Source organism: Leptidea sinapis, chromosome 2, assembly GCF_905404315.1.
Source record: "Leptidea sinapis chromosome 2, ilLepSina1.1, whole genome shotgun sequence".
In the NCBI taxonomy this organism is placed as follows: Eukaryota; Metazoa; Arthropoda; class Insecta; order Lepidoptera; family Pieridae; genus Leptidea; species Leptidea sinapis.
In genome coordinates this window covers 21,126,145-21,143,602 of record NC_066266.1, presented here as the reverse complement: position 1 = coordinate 21,143,602, position 17,458 = coordinate 21,126,145, and the positions used below count along the sequence as shown (strand labels likewise).

The 17,458-nt window shown below is 36.6% G+C and overlaps 1 protein-coding gene across 1 annotated transcript in view; it reads right to left on the bottom strand.

Moving 5' to 3' along the window:
- LOC126973585 (leishmanolysin-like peptidase) overlaps positions 1 to 17,458 on the bottom strand; it is an 85,179-nt gene that overhangs the window by 46,919 nt on the left and 20,802 nt on the right. The window contains exon 5 of the mRNA XM_050820913.1: positions 6,797 to 6,908. Coding sequence (XP_050676870.1) covers positions 6,797 to 6,908 — 112 coding nt within the window. The remainder of the gene's footprint in view (positions 1 to 6,796; positions 6,909 to 17,458) is intronic.

Here is a 17,458-nt window from a genome sequence, read left to right as displayed (position 1 = left end):
GGTGTTAAGTGATCACCGCTGCCCACATTCTCTTGCAACACCAGAGGAATCACAAGAGCGTTACCGGCCTTTAAGGAAGGTGTACGCGCTTTTTTTGAAGGTACCCATGTCGTATCGTCCCGGAAACACCGCACAAGCAAGCTCATTCCACAGCTTCGTAGTACGAGGAAGAAAGCTCCTTGAAAACCGCACTGTGGAGGACTGCCACACATCCAGATAGTGGGGATGATATCCTAACTTGTACCGACCTAGGGTCGAGAACAAAAATAATAATAATAAACCATTTAATTCAGTCTAAAAGGCCCATAACATATACTTATTCTAACATACGACTAATAACTTATCTTCTAATATATGCAAAATTCTCGTGTCATTCAAAAAATTAAGGGTTGGTCTGAAAATCGGCCAACATGTGACCCACCCCTAAATATATATTTTTTTATATTTTTGACAATTTTGAAAAATACATACAACTTCAAATTTTCGCCCGTCAACGATCTACAACTATTTTTGTATCGCGATTTTTATATTATTCTGTTCCATCCACAAATTCGCTATAGGGTTGCAAGATGGCAATCGAATACAATAATTGTATTACGATATATTTGGTAGGTCTGAGGATCGGTCGTCACCTATTTTTTATACCCCAAAAATTTTCGCTTGTAGATAATGAGACGAATTAACCTCCTTAACATTAAACCTCTAAACTGAATATGAAGTCCTGGTACATGTTGCTAGAATGACACATGATTTCAACCGCTATGAAAGACATTACTATCACCGCTACCATACTAATGTTCTTCTGAAGGCCTACCATCACGTATTAATTACCTTTTATTTAGGTACCTAAACTGAATCGCTAAAATTCGGACCATGAAGTGCCTTTTACTGAATGGCGTTTGGATCGCTTGTGAAGAATGAACGAAATAAATTTGTCTGTGAAAACCATTAAGGCTTTTATTTTGTATTTATTAAATAATACTAATATAAATAAATAAAGTTTTTTGAATTACAAATGTTTGCTTAGGTGTTTTCGTAAAAATAACGAGTTATCGGGTATATTGGGACAGCTTCAGATTATCGACAGCTAATTACTGACAGTAGCAGGTTATTGGGACAGAAAAGTCAACGATAGTAACGATTTTTATCTCAAGTAAGACTGAATATTGGGAACGGCCGTTAGAGAGTTTTAGGCTGATATGAGTTGTCAAATGCCTACTCGAATTCGTTTAAAATATTAATGTTCACCAAAAATCAAATCATGTGAAAAAGCCGTGTGACGAAAGCTAGCTGGAAGTATATAATTGTAAAAACCATAATAAATATAAATGCAGTAAAATACTATCGCGAAAATTCTGCAAGAAATGCATTTAAGTTGGTGTTGTTTTATAGGTAATTTCATTTTTTAATATGTTCACTTTTCACAGAACTTTTATGTGCACACTCTAGTATAGACCAGGGGACGGCAAGTAGTTTTAAATAGGGTCTAGACGATGTGGGAAAATTTTATCAAAAAAAAAATACTGATAATAATGACATTGTGTATACTATTTATTGTATACTTTCGAATAAAATCAGAATTATAAAATACAAGGCCTAAAATTAATGTTGGAAACTCAACCGGCGGTTTGAGCCAGTTTTTTATAGTTTGGTTTTCGAGAAGAATAGCGAATCATATAAGTAATAAAAATAATAATATGTATGTTTAAGTAAGTATATTGTATTAAATATATCGTTGTCTTGTACCTATAGTACAGACTATGCCTAGTTTGGGACAAGATAATTTGTGTTAAAAGTATGTCAATATTACATAAAAACAAATAATAGTTTAAAAAAAACTAAAAAAATACGATTTTATAGAAAATCACCCTAAAAAAAGTTTTTTTTTTTTAATAAATTTGAATTAAAGATAGTGTACGAAAAAATGTATTTTTTTTATAAAAAGCGCGGAGTGCATGGTATCAATAGTTGTAAATGTTTTATGAACAGATATGAATAGAAGGGTTATTTTGATAATATTCCGAAAAGCACCCCACGCTTTTTTTTACAATAAAATCATTTTTTCTTACACTAATTTTAATTCAAATTTATCAAGATTTATTTTCTATTTTTAACCGGTTTTTCTATAAAAGCGTCTTTTTTAGTTTTTTTTAAAACTATTGTTTACTTTTCATTTTTTAGTTTTTTTATTATATCGAATTGTCATCGGTCCTTAACAAGTGTGCCAAATTTCGAGTTAATCCGACGTTTTGAAGGGGGTCAAAATCATGTTCAAAGATTCCGTTATATTCTAACATACGTATGAAGCTACTAAAAGCGTAGTGTCAATCCAAACATTGCGGCTTACTTGATTTCCCTTATCATATTTAGCTTTAATTAATTCAATAAATAAACCTTTATTTAGTATACCTTATCTACATATTAATTCGTAACTGATATGCAATACATTACAATATTTGGCCGCCCGAGATTCGACCTATCGCGGTCGCCCGTTGCCGTCCCTTGGACTATAGACGAACAGTGTGCAAGTGAGATAGATATCTCTGAAGGAGATACACTAAGATACAAAAGGTAAGCGAATCTAAGTGCCTGTAACCAATTTTGATTGAGAGGTCGTCTAAGGTCACCCATTCTTGGCTCCTTATTATTTGAATATATTTAAAAATCTACCAATGGGAGGCTCCTTTACATAGGACGCCAGCTAGATTATGATTACCACAACGGCGCCTATTCCTGCCGTGAAGCAGTAATGTGTAAGCATTACTATGTTTCGTTCTGAAGGGCGCCGTAGCTAGTGAAATTACTGGGCAAATGAGACTTAACATCTTATGTCTCAAGTTGACGAACGCAATTGTACTGCAGCTTTTTGGTGTTTTTCAAGAATCCTGAGCGGCACTGCATTGTAATGGGCAGGGCGTATCAATTACCATCAACTAAAGGTACTGCTCGTCTCGTCCCTTAGTTCAGTAAAAAAAAATATTAAAACGGCTAACTAGCTAAACTAGCTAACGGGCTGTTAGGTGGTCTAGACGGTATTATATTTTAAGTCTGTGATATTGAATAACACTGAGCTGTCACGCTCAAATAAAATGGCAATACCGTTGTAAGCCTTTGAGAATCGTGCAAATCTCATCTACGACTGATCGATCTGGAAGTAATGGAGAATGTGCCAGAACTACCAGATTCTGGAGGTGATATATCTCTTCGTAATGTACAATGCAATTCTAGAAGTCGACTGCAGATATCAACTGTTCAGTATAAGCCTCGCGACAGATACGTGACTCCATTCAAAGACACACAAAAGCTACACCAACATGCAGCTTTGATTCCATTTGCAAGCCCTTAATAAAACCATTAAGGCATAAAAGGCATTTATTTTATACATTTAGAATTCTTTTTGATGTCATCTATACTAATATTATAAAGCTGCAGTGTTTGTTTGTTTGTTTGAACGCGCTAATCTCTGCCGGGTCAGCTAGTTTCTTATAACTACCTAGATACTACTACCGCTTCGGAAACAAATGGCGCTCTGAGAGAGAAGAAACGGCGCAAGAAACTCTCCCAGCATTCTTTTTATTGCGCTCTTTTCAATAAAAATATACAATAGTGTACAGTCATTTCTATCGCTATAAAATAATCACAATCTAGTCCCAGGCTGTCCGATCATTTAGATATTCAGCAGTGGAGTAATAGGATTTACGACAGAGCCATTTTTTTTATAAAATACTAGCTGACCCGGCAAACGTTGTTTTGCAATATATAAAGTATAATTCACGCGATAGTTTTATAAGTAATAAAATATTGCCTATATTATAGCCTGTACATTATTTTGTTCTATTGTCAATAGTTTTTGCAGCGCACGCAAAAATAGGTTTTCGATTTTACACCTTGTGTTACAAAATAGCAATTTTATTACGGATCCCTAATTTTGAACATAGCCTATAGCCTTCCTCGATAAATGGACTACCCAAAACTGAAAGAATCATTCAAATCGGACCATTAGTACCAGAGATTAGCGCGTTCAAACAAACAAACAAACAAACACTGCAGCTTTATAATATTAGTTTATAAAATATTTAAATTTATTTATAGATAATGCCTGAACAGTGGCTGGGACTTTATTATAGAAGTGTATACATTTATCCTTAAAGCTATTATGTATCTTATGAATCCTACTAGAATTAGTTACAAGCATTATTATTTCTAGTGTTATAATAATGAAAATCACTATTAAGAGCAAAAAGGTGACGATTTTTGTGAATGTACTGATAATGAACAGTCATAATATTTAATTCTTAAAATTTTTCTTTGAGAGACTGTCTATAACCAAGCTGATATATAGCAAGAACAGCTCTCTTTTGCAGAGCAAACACTATACCAATGTCAGCAGCATGACCCCATAGTAATATACCGTACGTCATGATGCTGTGAAAATAACTGAAGTACACTAATCTAGCGGTCGCAACATTCGTGTACTCTCTAATCTTTCTAACTGCATTCATTATTATTATTATTTGAAGAGGGTGGCTATTATATAGTCCTAATAATTCGTAGAAACACCAATTCATACTATAGCTCGTTGTCAAGGCCTGCAGCCTTTACGAACCGCAGTATCTTCTTGACGAGACTGTTACAAACACCATCTGGTGGCAAGGTATAGTCGCCAATGATTGTGTTACGCTTATGCATTAGTGGGCCGCAATCGCAGAGTAGATGAAGAGGCGTTTCATCAGCCTCAAGGCAAAATCTGCAAGTTTTATCATTTTTGATGCCCACCACACTGAGGTGCTTGTTTAGCCGAGAGTGCCCAGTTAGCATCCTGGTATGCATAGATTTTTCCTATTCAAAGATAGGGCTTAATTTGCATATCTACTGTTGAATGCCCTTATCGGTAATAATAAAACAATTGTCTTGATTCCAGTTAGCCAGTACGTACTGCTGGAAGTAAATTCATTGGTGCTCTTTACGGCGAACACAGAAGACATTAAGAAAATCGCACAAAAGTTCGTATCTGACTCTTGGGCACAGAAAATAGCAGATCTCATTGTATCAGCATCAGGCAGTAGCAACGCAGCCATATCCGATGAAAACAATGCAAACTCAAATGAGGATCCTATGAATGATAAACTACGAGATTCAAGAAAAGAGTCAAGTCAAAAACAACCAAATGCCGCCAAATATAATGGAAAAAGTCGCTTTGAAACGCAATCAAGACAACCAGACAAGAAAGATAGTCAAAAAACTCGTTTCGATTTAAAGTATACAAGGAGTTCTGGAGAAAAATCATCCTTGCAGAGACAGAATCCATATATTGTTGACTTTTGCCAACGATATATGGATTCTGACTGCAGTCAAAACAAAGCTAAATCCGAAAAGTATACAAATAACGATAAGTCCAAAAAGAACCATGTGGGCAAGCTTAAATTTTTAAATTCAGAGGAAAAATCACAATACATTAATGATCTTAAGAAAGTAAAGAAATTGAAAGATGGCATTATGCTTGACAGTAATAAGTTTATAAAAAGAGCTAATACATTTATAAGTAAGAGAGAGAATAAAGAGTTTGATCAATATGACGAGACTAAAAAAAAACGCGGAGGAAAACTTATATTTCTAAATTCCGAGGAAGAATCGCAATACATTAACGATTTAAACAAAATAAACGAATTAAAGAATGGCATTTTGGATGACAGTGCGAAGCTAATAAAAAGAGCGAATAAAATTACAACTAAAAAAGAGAAAATAGAGTTTGATCAGTATGACAATACGAATTATCCTAGAGCTGGAGTTGTTGCTACCAGTGGAGCCGTATCTCTTACCATAAGACCTGAACACAACATTGGAACAGACACTGATGAAGAGAAATAAAGTATTTATTAATTTATCTTTTTAATACCGATTTTTTCACATCTTTTGCTTGCTGACAAAATTCAAAATTTTAAGGGCTGTGTACCCAGAGGGTAACGAACGGGAACTCTATTACTGAAAAGGCTACACGTGGCGGCTTTTTAATACGACATATAAGTAAATTATTTATTAAATTTCAAAGAAGGTAAAGATTATGTGGGTCTCTCTGTAATACATACCAATGAATGTCGACTGAACGCGCATCAAACGTAATTTTTTTATTAGAGGTCAATTGACCGCTGCATGGTTCAAGGCGAAATCTTAGCTGCCGAATTACTGTAGGAATCTCTTTAAATGTCTTTGTCCAAGGAGATAAGGTGCACTTTTGCATGAAGGTTATTTTGCGTATGAAAAAAATTGTTGTTTAATTCAAAAGTCGGGTCAAAGCGGTGGTATCTATGAATGTGTATTCCAGCGAACTTAAAAATCATGCCTCCAGGTCCTTCAAAAGAGTTATTGCTAACGCGAATCAAATCCGGCATGGTGCCATTTTTAAGGCGCTTCTCACCTATATTCACAAATCGAGCGAACAGCCACTTTGTGGAATCAATTACCGGCAGCGGTTTTCCCGAACAGATACGACTTAGGGACCTTCAAGAAAAAAGCATACTCCCACCTTAAAGGCCGGCAACGCATTTCTTGACACACCTGTTGTTGCGGATGTCCATGGGCGGTTGCCTCACCTCTCCCTATCCCGTGAGACTCTTGCCCGTTTGCCCCCTCTTATATAAAAAAAAAGAATTGTGTTGGTGTTTTCCACACGATACGACATGGGTACCTTCAAATAAAGCGCGTACACCTTCCTTAAAGGCCGGCAACGCTAACTAACACAACATGATAACGTTTGTCCTCCTTTTCCAATAAAAAAAACAGATAATTGGGGACTCACATTGAGGTGGTCTTCTGGAACTTTCACTTCTCCGCACATGGTCTCCCTACTGCAGGCGTCGATACAATGCGACCTTCCAGCTCTGATGAAGACTTGTCTTGTTGGGCATTTTCTGCAAGTAAATATATCTATACAGATATCTATAATAATAGCCTTTAATAACTTAAGTATCAGTTTTGTGCCCCTACCCCGGGGCATAAAAAGAATAGGGAACATTCAAGCCCAAGGGTTGTAAGAGGTGACTAAGAGCATTTACCAGTGAGAGGCTGCTCTATCTACAGGATAGCGGCCCGACCGGTACCACAAGGGGGTCTTTTTCTGCCGTGAAGCAGTTATGTGTAAGCATTATTGTGTCTGAGTCTGAAGGGCGCCGTAGCTAGTGAAATTACTGGGCAAATGAGACTTAACATCTTATGTCTCAAGGTGATTAAATAGTAATTTCACTAGCTACGGCGCCCTTCAGACCGAAACACAGTAATGCTTCACGGCAGAAATTAGCGTCGTTGTGATACCCATAATCTAGCGGGCATCATGTACAATGGAGCCTCCCACTGGTAAAAAGAAACTGTCCAAATATCAGTATATCCAAACTTAAAAAGGGCGTAGTGTCGTATTTCAGGTAAGTGCCCCTTTAAATTAACAAAAAAACTGCACTCCACAGAAGTGAAAACTTATTTTGGCGCGTTAGACATTTATAGATGGTCACTAGGGTTATTGGGTTATGAATTGCATTTTATTTATGAATTGTATTTTATTATTTATTAAAAACTTTAAAATATGTACATTTAATATTCTTCTATGAATCATCGTTAACAATTTCGACAACTCTTGCACAATGACTATGTTTAGAACGTCATTGCTCTTGCATGATAATCATTAAAATTATTACAATCTATCTTCTTCTTTCCATATATATATATATATAAAAGAGAATGTATTATTTTTTCAAATTTTTACTATTACTTATTTTATCTTAAATAGTTTACTGTTATTAAATTTGCGATGAATAATAAATAAAAGAATGTTTTAATATGAATTTGTCAATAATATATCATAACATCAAAAATTACTTCGTAAAATATGCACCCTGCTGTCGTAATGAAATTGTTTCACAGCAGAACTGTCAAACCGTGCGTCAATAAATTCTCTCATAGAAATTATGTATGGACACAAAACAAATTTGTTGTTTTTATTTAATTTAGCAGCATTTTCCTAATTTTTCACCTTTTAAACCTTCCCTGGACTTCCACAAATAATTCAAGACCAAAATAGCCAAATCAAAAAATCAGTCCAGCCGTTCTCAAGTTTTAGCGAGACGAACGAACAGCAATTCCTTTTTATATATATATATATATATATATATATATATATATATAGATACAAAACTGACATCGAAACACAATGCTATTGGTTGAAGCGAAGTGTGACGTCAGAGACTATCCCGAGAATCTATATTGTACTAATAAATGTATGGCCGGTTTTTTCCATCGGTTATACTACGAAAACTACAGAACCGATCGGAATAATTCTTGTACCATTATGCAGCGTGTTTCGTGAGAAAATTTTAGTATATAACATGTTACTGATTACATATTTAGAACCTATTTTTTTACCTAGAAATGCCTATCAATTCGCAATGCAACTAATTGGTTAAGCGCAAAATGGCGCGTTTGAATAGCCGAAATATCTTGCCGGTAAAGAATATTTATTAAATTAATAATTAAAATTTTTAGGGTTTAAAAAATAGATGAAGACCGATTCTCAGACTAAATATTTAGGTTATAAATAGTTATTTTATAATTATATAGGCATTAGCCTATATAATAACGGGTATGCAAAATAGATATCATCTGGAAACAGCTGTTATATTTGAATGTTGTCCAAGAAGTGCTTAGTGTCATTTAGAAAGAAAGATATATAAAATCGAATTAGTTATTTATTTTAAATTATTCTTTCAATTTGATTTCTGAACGACGGGGGACACATCAAAGGAAAAACAAAATTTTTGTTGTAACAGACAATATTTCATTTTTTAAAATCATCATAATCGGTTTAGCCGTTTAGGAGGTAGTTCAATTGTGAATCTAAACCATTCTCGAATCCACCTAAAGACACACACCAATCACAAATTCACTGGAACACACAAAAAATCATCAAAATCGATCCAGCCGTTTAGTAGGTAGTTCAATTGTAAACCAAACCATCCTCGAATCCACCTGAAGCCACACAGAAAGTTTCATCAAAATCGGTCCAGCCGTCTAGGAGGAGTTCAGTGACATACACACGCACACAAGAAATATATATATAAAGATAGATTACAGAAGAATGTTCGTATAAAAATAAATTTAAGTATTTTTAAAATTCATGCATATACCCTTTATGCTACGGAACCCTAACAACAATATGTTAATACAAAACTTTACGCAAATTCAATACAGGATACAAACACAATACAAATTATCACATTATCTCTTCTATCTTATCAGATACGTTTCAAGTTTTTTCTTTCGATATTGTTGTGTTTGACGGTTCGTGGTAATGTGCTGTGAATTGGATGATATTATAAACATGATGAAATTCTGCACTAGATCTTAAAGGTAAGATTTAATGTAAGGTAAGAAACATGGTTTACAATGGTGTTATAAGACATATATGCTTACGTGTTTTGCTGGCATGCAAATATTTAACTGAGTACATCTAAGATAAGAATTTTTTGTCCATTTATTCTTTAAAGCTATAGAAATTATAAGAATTTAGCCAAATATAAAGTTTTTTTTTTATGAAAATAAGGGACAAGACGGGCGGGACGTTCAGCTGATGGTAATTATTGATACGCCCTGCCCATTACAATGCAGTGCCGCTCAGGATTCTTGAAAAACCCCAAAAATTCTGAATGGCACTACAACTGCGAGCGTCACCTTGAGAGATAAAATGTTAAGTCTCATTTGCCCAGTAATTTCACTAGCTACGGCGCCCTTCAGACCGAAACACAGTAATACTTACACATTACTGCTTCACGGCAGAAATAGGCGCCGTTGTGGTACACATAATCTAGCCGGCATCCTATGCAAAGGAGCCTCCCACTGGTAGTTTACTGGTAAATAATCTAGAATTTAAATTTTTAATGCTACTCGGTAACGTATTATAAACACAAACACAATTTAAATATATATGTCGCAGGGATATGACAGAAACAATGATTTGACCATATCCCGGAGGATGTTTAAAGAAACGGACGGTTTTCATTTCTCGAAACAAATCTAGTGATTTGACCAAATGCCAGAGTTGGTTCCGTGAAATGACAAAGAGTCTTTTCTTTGGTATTTAAAAGGTTAATTTGATCAGACTTAGACATAATTTGGTGAGAATTTAGTATCGTGTCCTCTGTCCCCTGGCTCACTCCCCCACTCCCATGAAAAGGTAACGCAGCATTCTCTTGAAAATCAAATCAATGTAACCTTACCTCAAAACAGATAAAAGTTTCTCTAAAGGGAAAGTAGAAGCCATATTATTAAAAAAAAACCCACGAACCACCACCTAACCTGACCGGTTCGGGGTATGACTCAAGTCTGATGCTCGCTTCGCTCACTTTTACATCCTAAGTTCTTCTAGTAGCGTCACTCATTGTCATTTGACGGAACCACTGGAAATACTGGCGCACCCCACTATCTGCTCGATCCATTAGACCGCGTGCAACGCAGAGCAGCTCGAATTGTCGGGGACCCAGTGCTCTGTGAACGGCTGGATCACTTGGCGTTACGTAGAGATGTCGCTTCATTGTTTGTCTTCTACCGCATTTATCACGGGGAGTGTTCCGAAGAGCTGTTTAACCTAATTCCTGCCGCCGAATTCCACCTTCGCACGACACGCCACAAATTAGTATATCATCCCCATCTGGATGTGTGGCGGTCCTCCACAGTGCGGTTTTCAAGGAGCTTTCTTCCTCGTACCACTAAGCTGTGGATGAGCTTCCTCGATCGGTGTTTCCGGGACGATACGACATTGGTACCTTCAGTACCTCCAATACACCTTTCTTAAAGGCCGGCAACGCTCTTGTGATTCTTCTGGTGTTGCAAGATAAAGTGGGCGGGGGTGATCACTTAGCACCAGGTGACCCGTACGCACGTTTGTCCTCTTAATCCATAAAAAAAAGAACCCTGGCATTTGATCAAATCACTAGATTTGTTAAGAGAAATGATAAAATCGTGTTGTTCTACTCCTTGAATTGATCGAATCACTTAGGGAATTGACCAAATCTCTATTATTATCATTTCCCCGCGACATATAAAACCTTTATTATATATAGTAATTTTGAGAACAGCATGTAGAACGAGTCTTTGTGGTTCACATCGGAAAGAGAGAGACTTTCGCCTTACTGTCGGCAGTTTTATTTATAAATCAATAACCCGATGGCGCAGCATTATAATTCGATTGTTACATAGGCTGCACTAAAAGTATCGGGAACGGAATATTTCCACTGTTCCTGTCATATTAAAATCTTTTTAATTGAAAATTCCTTGGTTTTAAACATCGAATACCATTTATTTATTTAAAAAAAGATTCTCGGTCTTGCTACAAGGTCTTGTCAAACTTGTTTAGTCGTTGAGAAAATGGAATTGACTCTAGAAAATTCTATAGCGATGATTTATTATGACTTTCAAAGTGGGTTAACACAAAAACAGTGTGTTGACCGGATGATTTCTGCATTTGGTGATGAAGTCCCATCCAAAACGACAATTTATCGCTGGTTTGCTGAATTTCAACGTGGACGTGGCAAGCTCAGTGATGATCCCCGTCAAGGTCGTCCAAAAACTGCAGTCACCAAAGAAAACGTTGATGCTGTGCGTAAGCTGATTGAGGAAGATCGACATGTAACATACTGCGAAATTCAGGCAACTTTAGACATTGGCATGAGTCAAATACAAATAATCTTGCATGAACAATTACGTGTAAAAAAGTTGTTTTCCCGATGGTACCGCATTTGCTCTGTGAAGAGCAAAAAGCCGCTCGCGTTACTTGGTGCGTCAGAACTCTCGAAAGATTCCACGCAGGATCCTCAAGTGCTGTATACAACATCATAATAGGTGACGAATCCTGAATATACGCGTACGAACCCGAAACAAAAAACGAGTCACGAGTTCGTGTGGATAGTGATCGAAAATGAGTTAAAGCCAACAAAAATTGTTCGTTCACGGAGTGTTGCAAAAAAAATGGTGGCCACGTTTGTCTCCAAAACCGGCCATGTTGCGACTATTCCTCTTGACAAATTACGGATGAGATTTATTTACAATTGAGTAACATTTTAACAAACAAAATGACCGTATTTATGCTCAAAGCTCGAAAGTAGCTTCCCAATAAGTCGACAGAGTGCAACGTGGGCACTATCCGACGTCAGTGATGGTTTGGTGGGGTATTAGCTATGAAGGAGTGACTGAGCGTTACTTTTGTGAAAAAGGTATCAAAAAATCGGCACAAGTGTATCAAGATACCATTCTTGAGAAGGTAGTGAAGCCCCTTAACAACACCATGTTCAATAACCAAAAATGGTCCTTGCAGTATGACTCGGCGCCGGGTTATAAAGCTCTTCGTTGGAAACGAACGTTTCGGACTTCATCAGAGCTGAAGACTGGCCGTCGTCTAGTCCCGATCTTAATCCGCTGGATTATGATTTATGGTCAGTTTTATAGAGTACGGCTTGCTCTAAATGCCATGATAATTTGGAGTCCCTAAAACAATCCGTACGATTGGCAGTGAAGAATTTTCCCATGGAAAGAGTGCGTGCTTCTATTGATAACTGGCCTCAACGTTTAAAGGACTGTATTGCTGCCAATATAATAAGCTTGTTATATTTTAAATTGTTTTATATTTATGTATTAAAATAACACACTGTAAAAGTATTTTTTGCAATAGAATTTTTTTCTTCTTTGTTTGAGTATTTATGGCAACACTAAGGTATACTAGACAAGGGTCGATAATTTTTGAAACAAAAATAACTAATAGTAGGATGAAACCGACTGGAAATGGACGGGAATATAACAAATATGTTATATTATCTTCCTATTCCAATAAGTTTCATCCTACTATTACTATTTTTTTCTTTTTATCATTTTCAAAGGCTTCAGCACTAGTCGTATAGACTAGTCATCATTAAACTTCTAAAGCCCTACAAAAAAACTTGGTATGGTAGTTATACCTGAGAATAAACCAAGAATATTCGAAGGTTATTTCCAAGACCTTTATAGTTTTTTATCTGTTTCAGTATTAGCTCGTAATGAGATAGGCTTCAACTTCAAGTTGGCGATGACATCAGACGAACAGAGAAAGGCAGAAGGCAGTAACAAAGATGTAGCAAGAAGGACATCTATTCCAGATACTGTCTATATAGACATACCAGGACAGAACGACTCGTTAACCTATTTGGTAAGAATATGCTGTCTCGCACTGGCAGGGGCGGGCATTCCATATAGACCAGGGGTGCTCAAGCTTGGACTGTTGGCGATCTACCTCAAAATTGTTAGACTACGATCGATCGGCTCTGAGAGGCTTCAAGCATGTGTGATGAAAGAGTGTCACGATACCATAGATATTAGTTTTGCGCACAATACGCTTTTTTTTGTCAAGTTAAGTGTAGGTCTGCTCGAAAATATCAATGAAAAAACTCATAATTTATACAAAATTGCGAGTTTATCTTACAAAACAAAGACGTTCTAAAGTTCTAAACTCAACTAAAGAGCGTCTTTGGATGTTGAATCTGCGTGACACTGCATGTCCTGAGCATACTTTTCATAAGATGGTACATAATTACCGATTTCAGTTTACTATACCGGATTTTTTTCTCTAAATCGACTCAAAAAGCACTCGCGATCGACCTGTCGATCCCGATCGACCGTTTGAGCACCCCTGATATAGACAATTAGGCAATGCCTTCCTCGTTACGAATCTAAATAAATATAGCACTAGTGTTAAAGTTTAATTTTTTAATACAGATGCTCAAAAAGTGGCGTATTGCAGGGACGTATAGCGTTCGGGATGTGGGCTATTACATACTAGAGCTTTTTCTTTACCTTTTTCCGAACTAGTGTGTTCCCTTTCCCAACTGTCAAAATAATATCTATTAAAAAGAAAAAACCAACCACGAAGTTTTTACAAAAAAAAATCATAGAAGTTTTTATGATCCATGCAAATATTTCTGAAAAGAAGCTACTAATTTGTTTCAATATCAGATTAAATGATTTGATTCAATGAGTTGTAATGGTTAGGTTTCATTTCATTAATTTTCATTTCATATCAATAAAAAAAATCTAATGAAGACTTGGCTGTATGTATTAGTATTAGTTCCCTTTGCCTACCCAGAATGGGTGAAGAAAACAAAAAAATGTAAGCTTCTATTCTTTTACGGTTGGCGCCATTTTCACATGATTAGTTAGTTGAGTTTATTGTGTTTTTATTATTCTATTAAATTGCTTCATTTTTTCGCAACTGTATTAAAAATAGTTGTTCAGTACACGTGAGGAACCGTCATTGCAACTTGTTCCAACTATCAACCCTCACCTTCAGCTGCGCCTCGGCTCGGGTAGACATGTGTCGGTACTCTTTGCAATGAAATATACTATACTATCTACTGTAGGCAGTCTACAGATTGGATATACGATACAAGCAGCGTTTCATACAACTTATGTCGTACTGTCGGACTAACGTGCAACCACGACTAGTTAGATCTACAGTGCCTACCTTGCTAGAAAACCAATGCACGCACACAAATGTCTAGTCTCATTTGCCCAGTAGTTTCACTAGGTACGGCGCCATTCAGATCGAAACACAATAATGCTTACACATAACTGCTTCACGGTAGAAATGGGCGCCGTTGTGGTACCTGTAATCTAGCCGGCATCCTGTGCCAAGGAGGCCTCCCACTGAGTATTTTTGAACTTACGACACTGTTACCGTTACCGACACCTCTGTATCATATCAGACGGATGACGGAAAAAGGCCTCCCCCAAAGATCTTCACAACTACCGGTCCTGCGCTGCCCTCATCAAAAGTATTCCTGCGATCTTTACCAGATCATCGGTCCATTTTGTGAGAGGCCTACCAACATTGCGTCATCCGGTACGAGATCATCATTCGAGGACTTTACTGTTCCACCTGCCATCTGTCCGTCGAACTATGCGCCCTGCCCACATAACCATCCAGAATTTAACATTTCCTACTTTAACATTACAACGTCGTCGTTTTCAGACTCCTGTGAGACAGAGCATCAATAATGCCACTCCAACTGTTTCCACCAGTAACGAAATGAGAGAGGATCATCCCAGAAGAAGTTCAGGTAGCTCGCATGAACGATTCGTCGAGGTACGTAAAAGATATTAAATAGACACGAGTGTCTAGTGAAACTTCTTATAAAACTGATTAAGTTAGCAAGTTATTCGTTTTATTATGTGTTCTTAAAAAGCAACATTTAAACGCAACTACAGCTACCTCGGCATCCATAAAACGTTTTCCTGGAAGGTTTTTTTCTGTTATTTTCGGGAATAAATAAAATCACAAATTGCGAGGTCGGGGCTATACAGCGAGTGACCCAATAATTCTACCTGTGACGTCGCCAAATAGTCAATCATTCGCCGGCGATGTGCGTGATATTTTCGTGGTGAAATAATGATCCTACTGCGAGGTGGTTTCTCCCGAACTTTTTCCAAAACAATTGGCAATCAATTGTTAGGGCACACTTCTGCAGTAACTGTTTTTCGATCCTCTAAAACAATTGTCGCGTTGTGACTTGTTCTTCCAAAGAACGAAGCCACCTTTTTCCACGCTTCGGCTTCTCTTCACTCTGGCAACACCTACTGATCAGACTGTATTTTGGTTTTTGTGTTTAAATACAGCTTTCGTCACCCTTAAGTACATCGAACACAGCATTTGAATTACCTTCGTTTAATCTTTCACCCATTTCACGACACCAATCAACAAGAAGTTTTGGGACTCGGTCAAATTATGGGGTATCCACCGGACACAAAACTATGCCTCATACTACGCCTAGGCTTGACCGAATCTGCTGATAGGTCACCTTTTTATCAGTCGTTATTATATTATATAAAGGCCAATCGTTGTAGTTTCGTGTTAACTAAAATGACATCGAAAAACATCAAATCTTTGCACTAAGTTTTTCTCCCGTTAAATTCATCGCTGACGCGACTCAGACAATTTTCAATTTGCCGCCAACTCGAAAAACAAATCAGAAATGAATAAAATACATACTCATCGATTTTGCCAATAATAAATAATTAAACTTATTTTCTTATGCAAATGTTTATAAATGGCCAGTTCTAAAAACTTTCGTAGATGATGGAAGTAAAACTGTAACAGTAAAACTAATTGTGCAGTGTTCCTCCGGGACTGTATTTATGGAATAGAACGTCATAGAAGGTGATCACTGATAATCTCTAGAAAATTAGAGCGTTAAAGTCTCGTAAATGTATATTCAAAAACCGAACACATTGTATATTGCGGGCGAGGTTCGAAACATGGTCAACTCGTTGGGAATCAACTGTACCTATTGCGCAATCAGACTGAGTGCTGCTTACATCAGGTGGACGATATTATCTTAAATTTTTCCCATAACAAGCACGAAGTTTTACTTCACGTATTTATAATTAATATAATAATTTCAGGAAACCATATTCTACGATCCGTTTGGAGATAAAAGGATAATGGTCAGTTCAGAGCATTCCACCACTACAGCTTCCGACTCTCAGAACAGACTCAGGTCAGCTCCTCCACCTCCACCTCAAGGATCATCGAATACTACATCAGGTAGCTTCTTAAAGATAAAACTGTTTTTGTGTTCTACGTTGCGACCGTTATTGGATCTTTTACCTCCTTTCCCTGTTCATGATACAATATCTCCCGAACATCCGGTTCCATAGATCGAGTTGAAAAGTTTTAAATGAATTCCTTCTTTTCCTACCTAGATGCTGGCTCCTATTATTTTGAGGCGCAACTCATGATGGCGTCTTCAGCAGTAAGTAAACGAATACGCGGTTATTTTTATGTTAAAAAAGGGTTGGCAATTAGTATGGATACAACGAAAGCTTTTGATAAAGTATATTAAAATTCACTTCCCTGCAAACTTTATTTTCTAGAGAATCCCAAGAAGTTAATCAGGTCGATCACCAGGTTCTTAACTTTTCGTACCATACAGGACGTTGTATACGCTTGTTTCTTGAACCACTAGCCCTTGTACGCCGGTGTTACCCAAGGCTGTGTGGTATGTCCAATACTATTCCTTCTGGTTATTAATGATATGTTGGAGATCTGAAATACGTAATACTACCAGAACGCTGTGCTGGATCTCAAGATTTCATATGCCTGCCAGTAACATTGAACTTTTTTTGTTTGAAGTTTTAAAAAAGATAACAATTTTCGTTTAATGTATTTTAGGGTTCTCTTAAGTGACGTCATTCATGACATTGAATTTATTCTTATCTCAAAATTTCTATCAAAACTGTCATTTGCAGGATCCAATCACATTTTATTTTTATTTATTATGTAATTTAATTTGTGACAAAACTTTAGATTTATCAATCTACATAAAAATAATCTGATAGATAGTTAACAACTGTAGTAAATCTACCAACTATAGTTAGCTATGTTTCTTTTCTATCT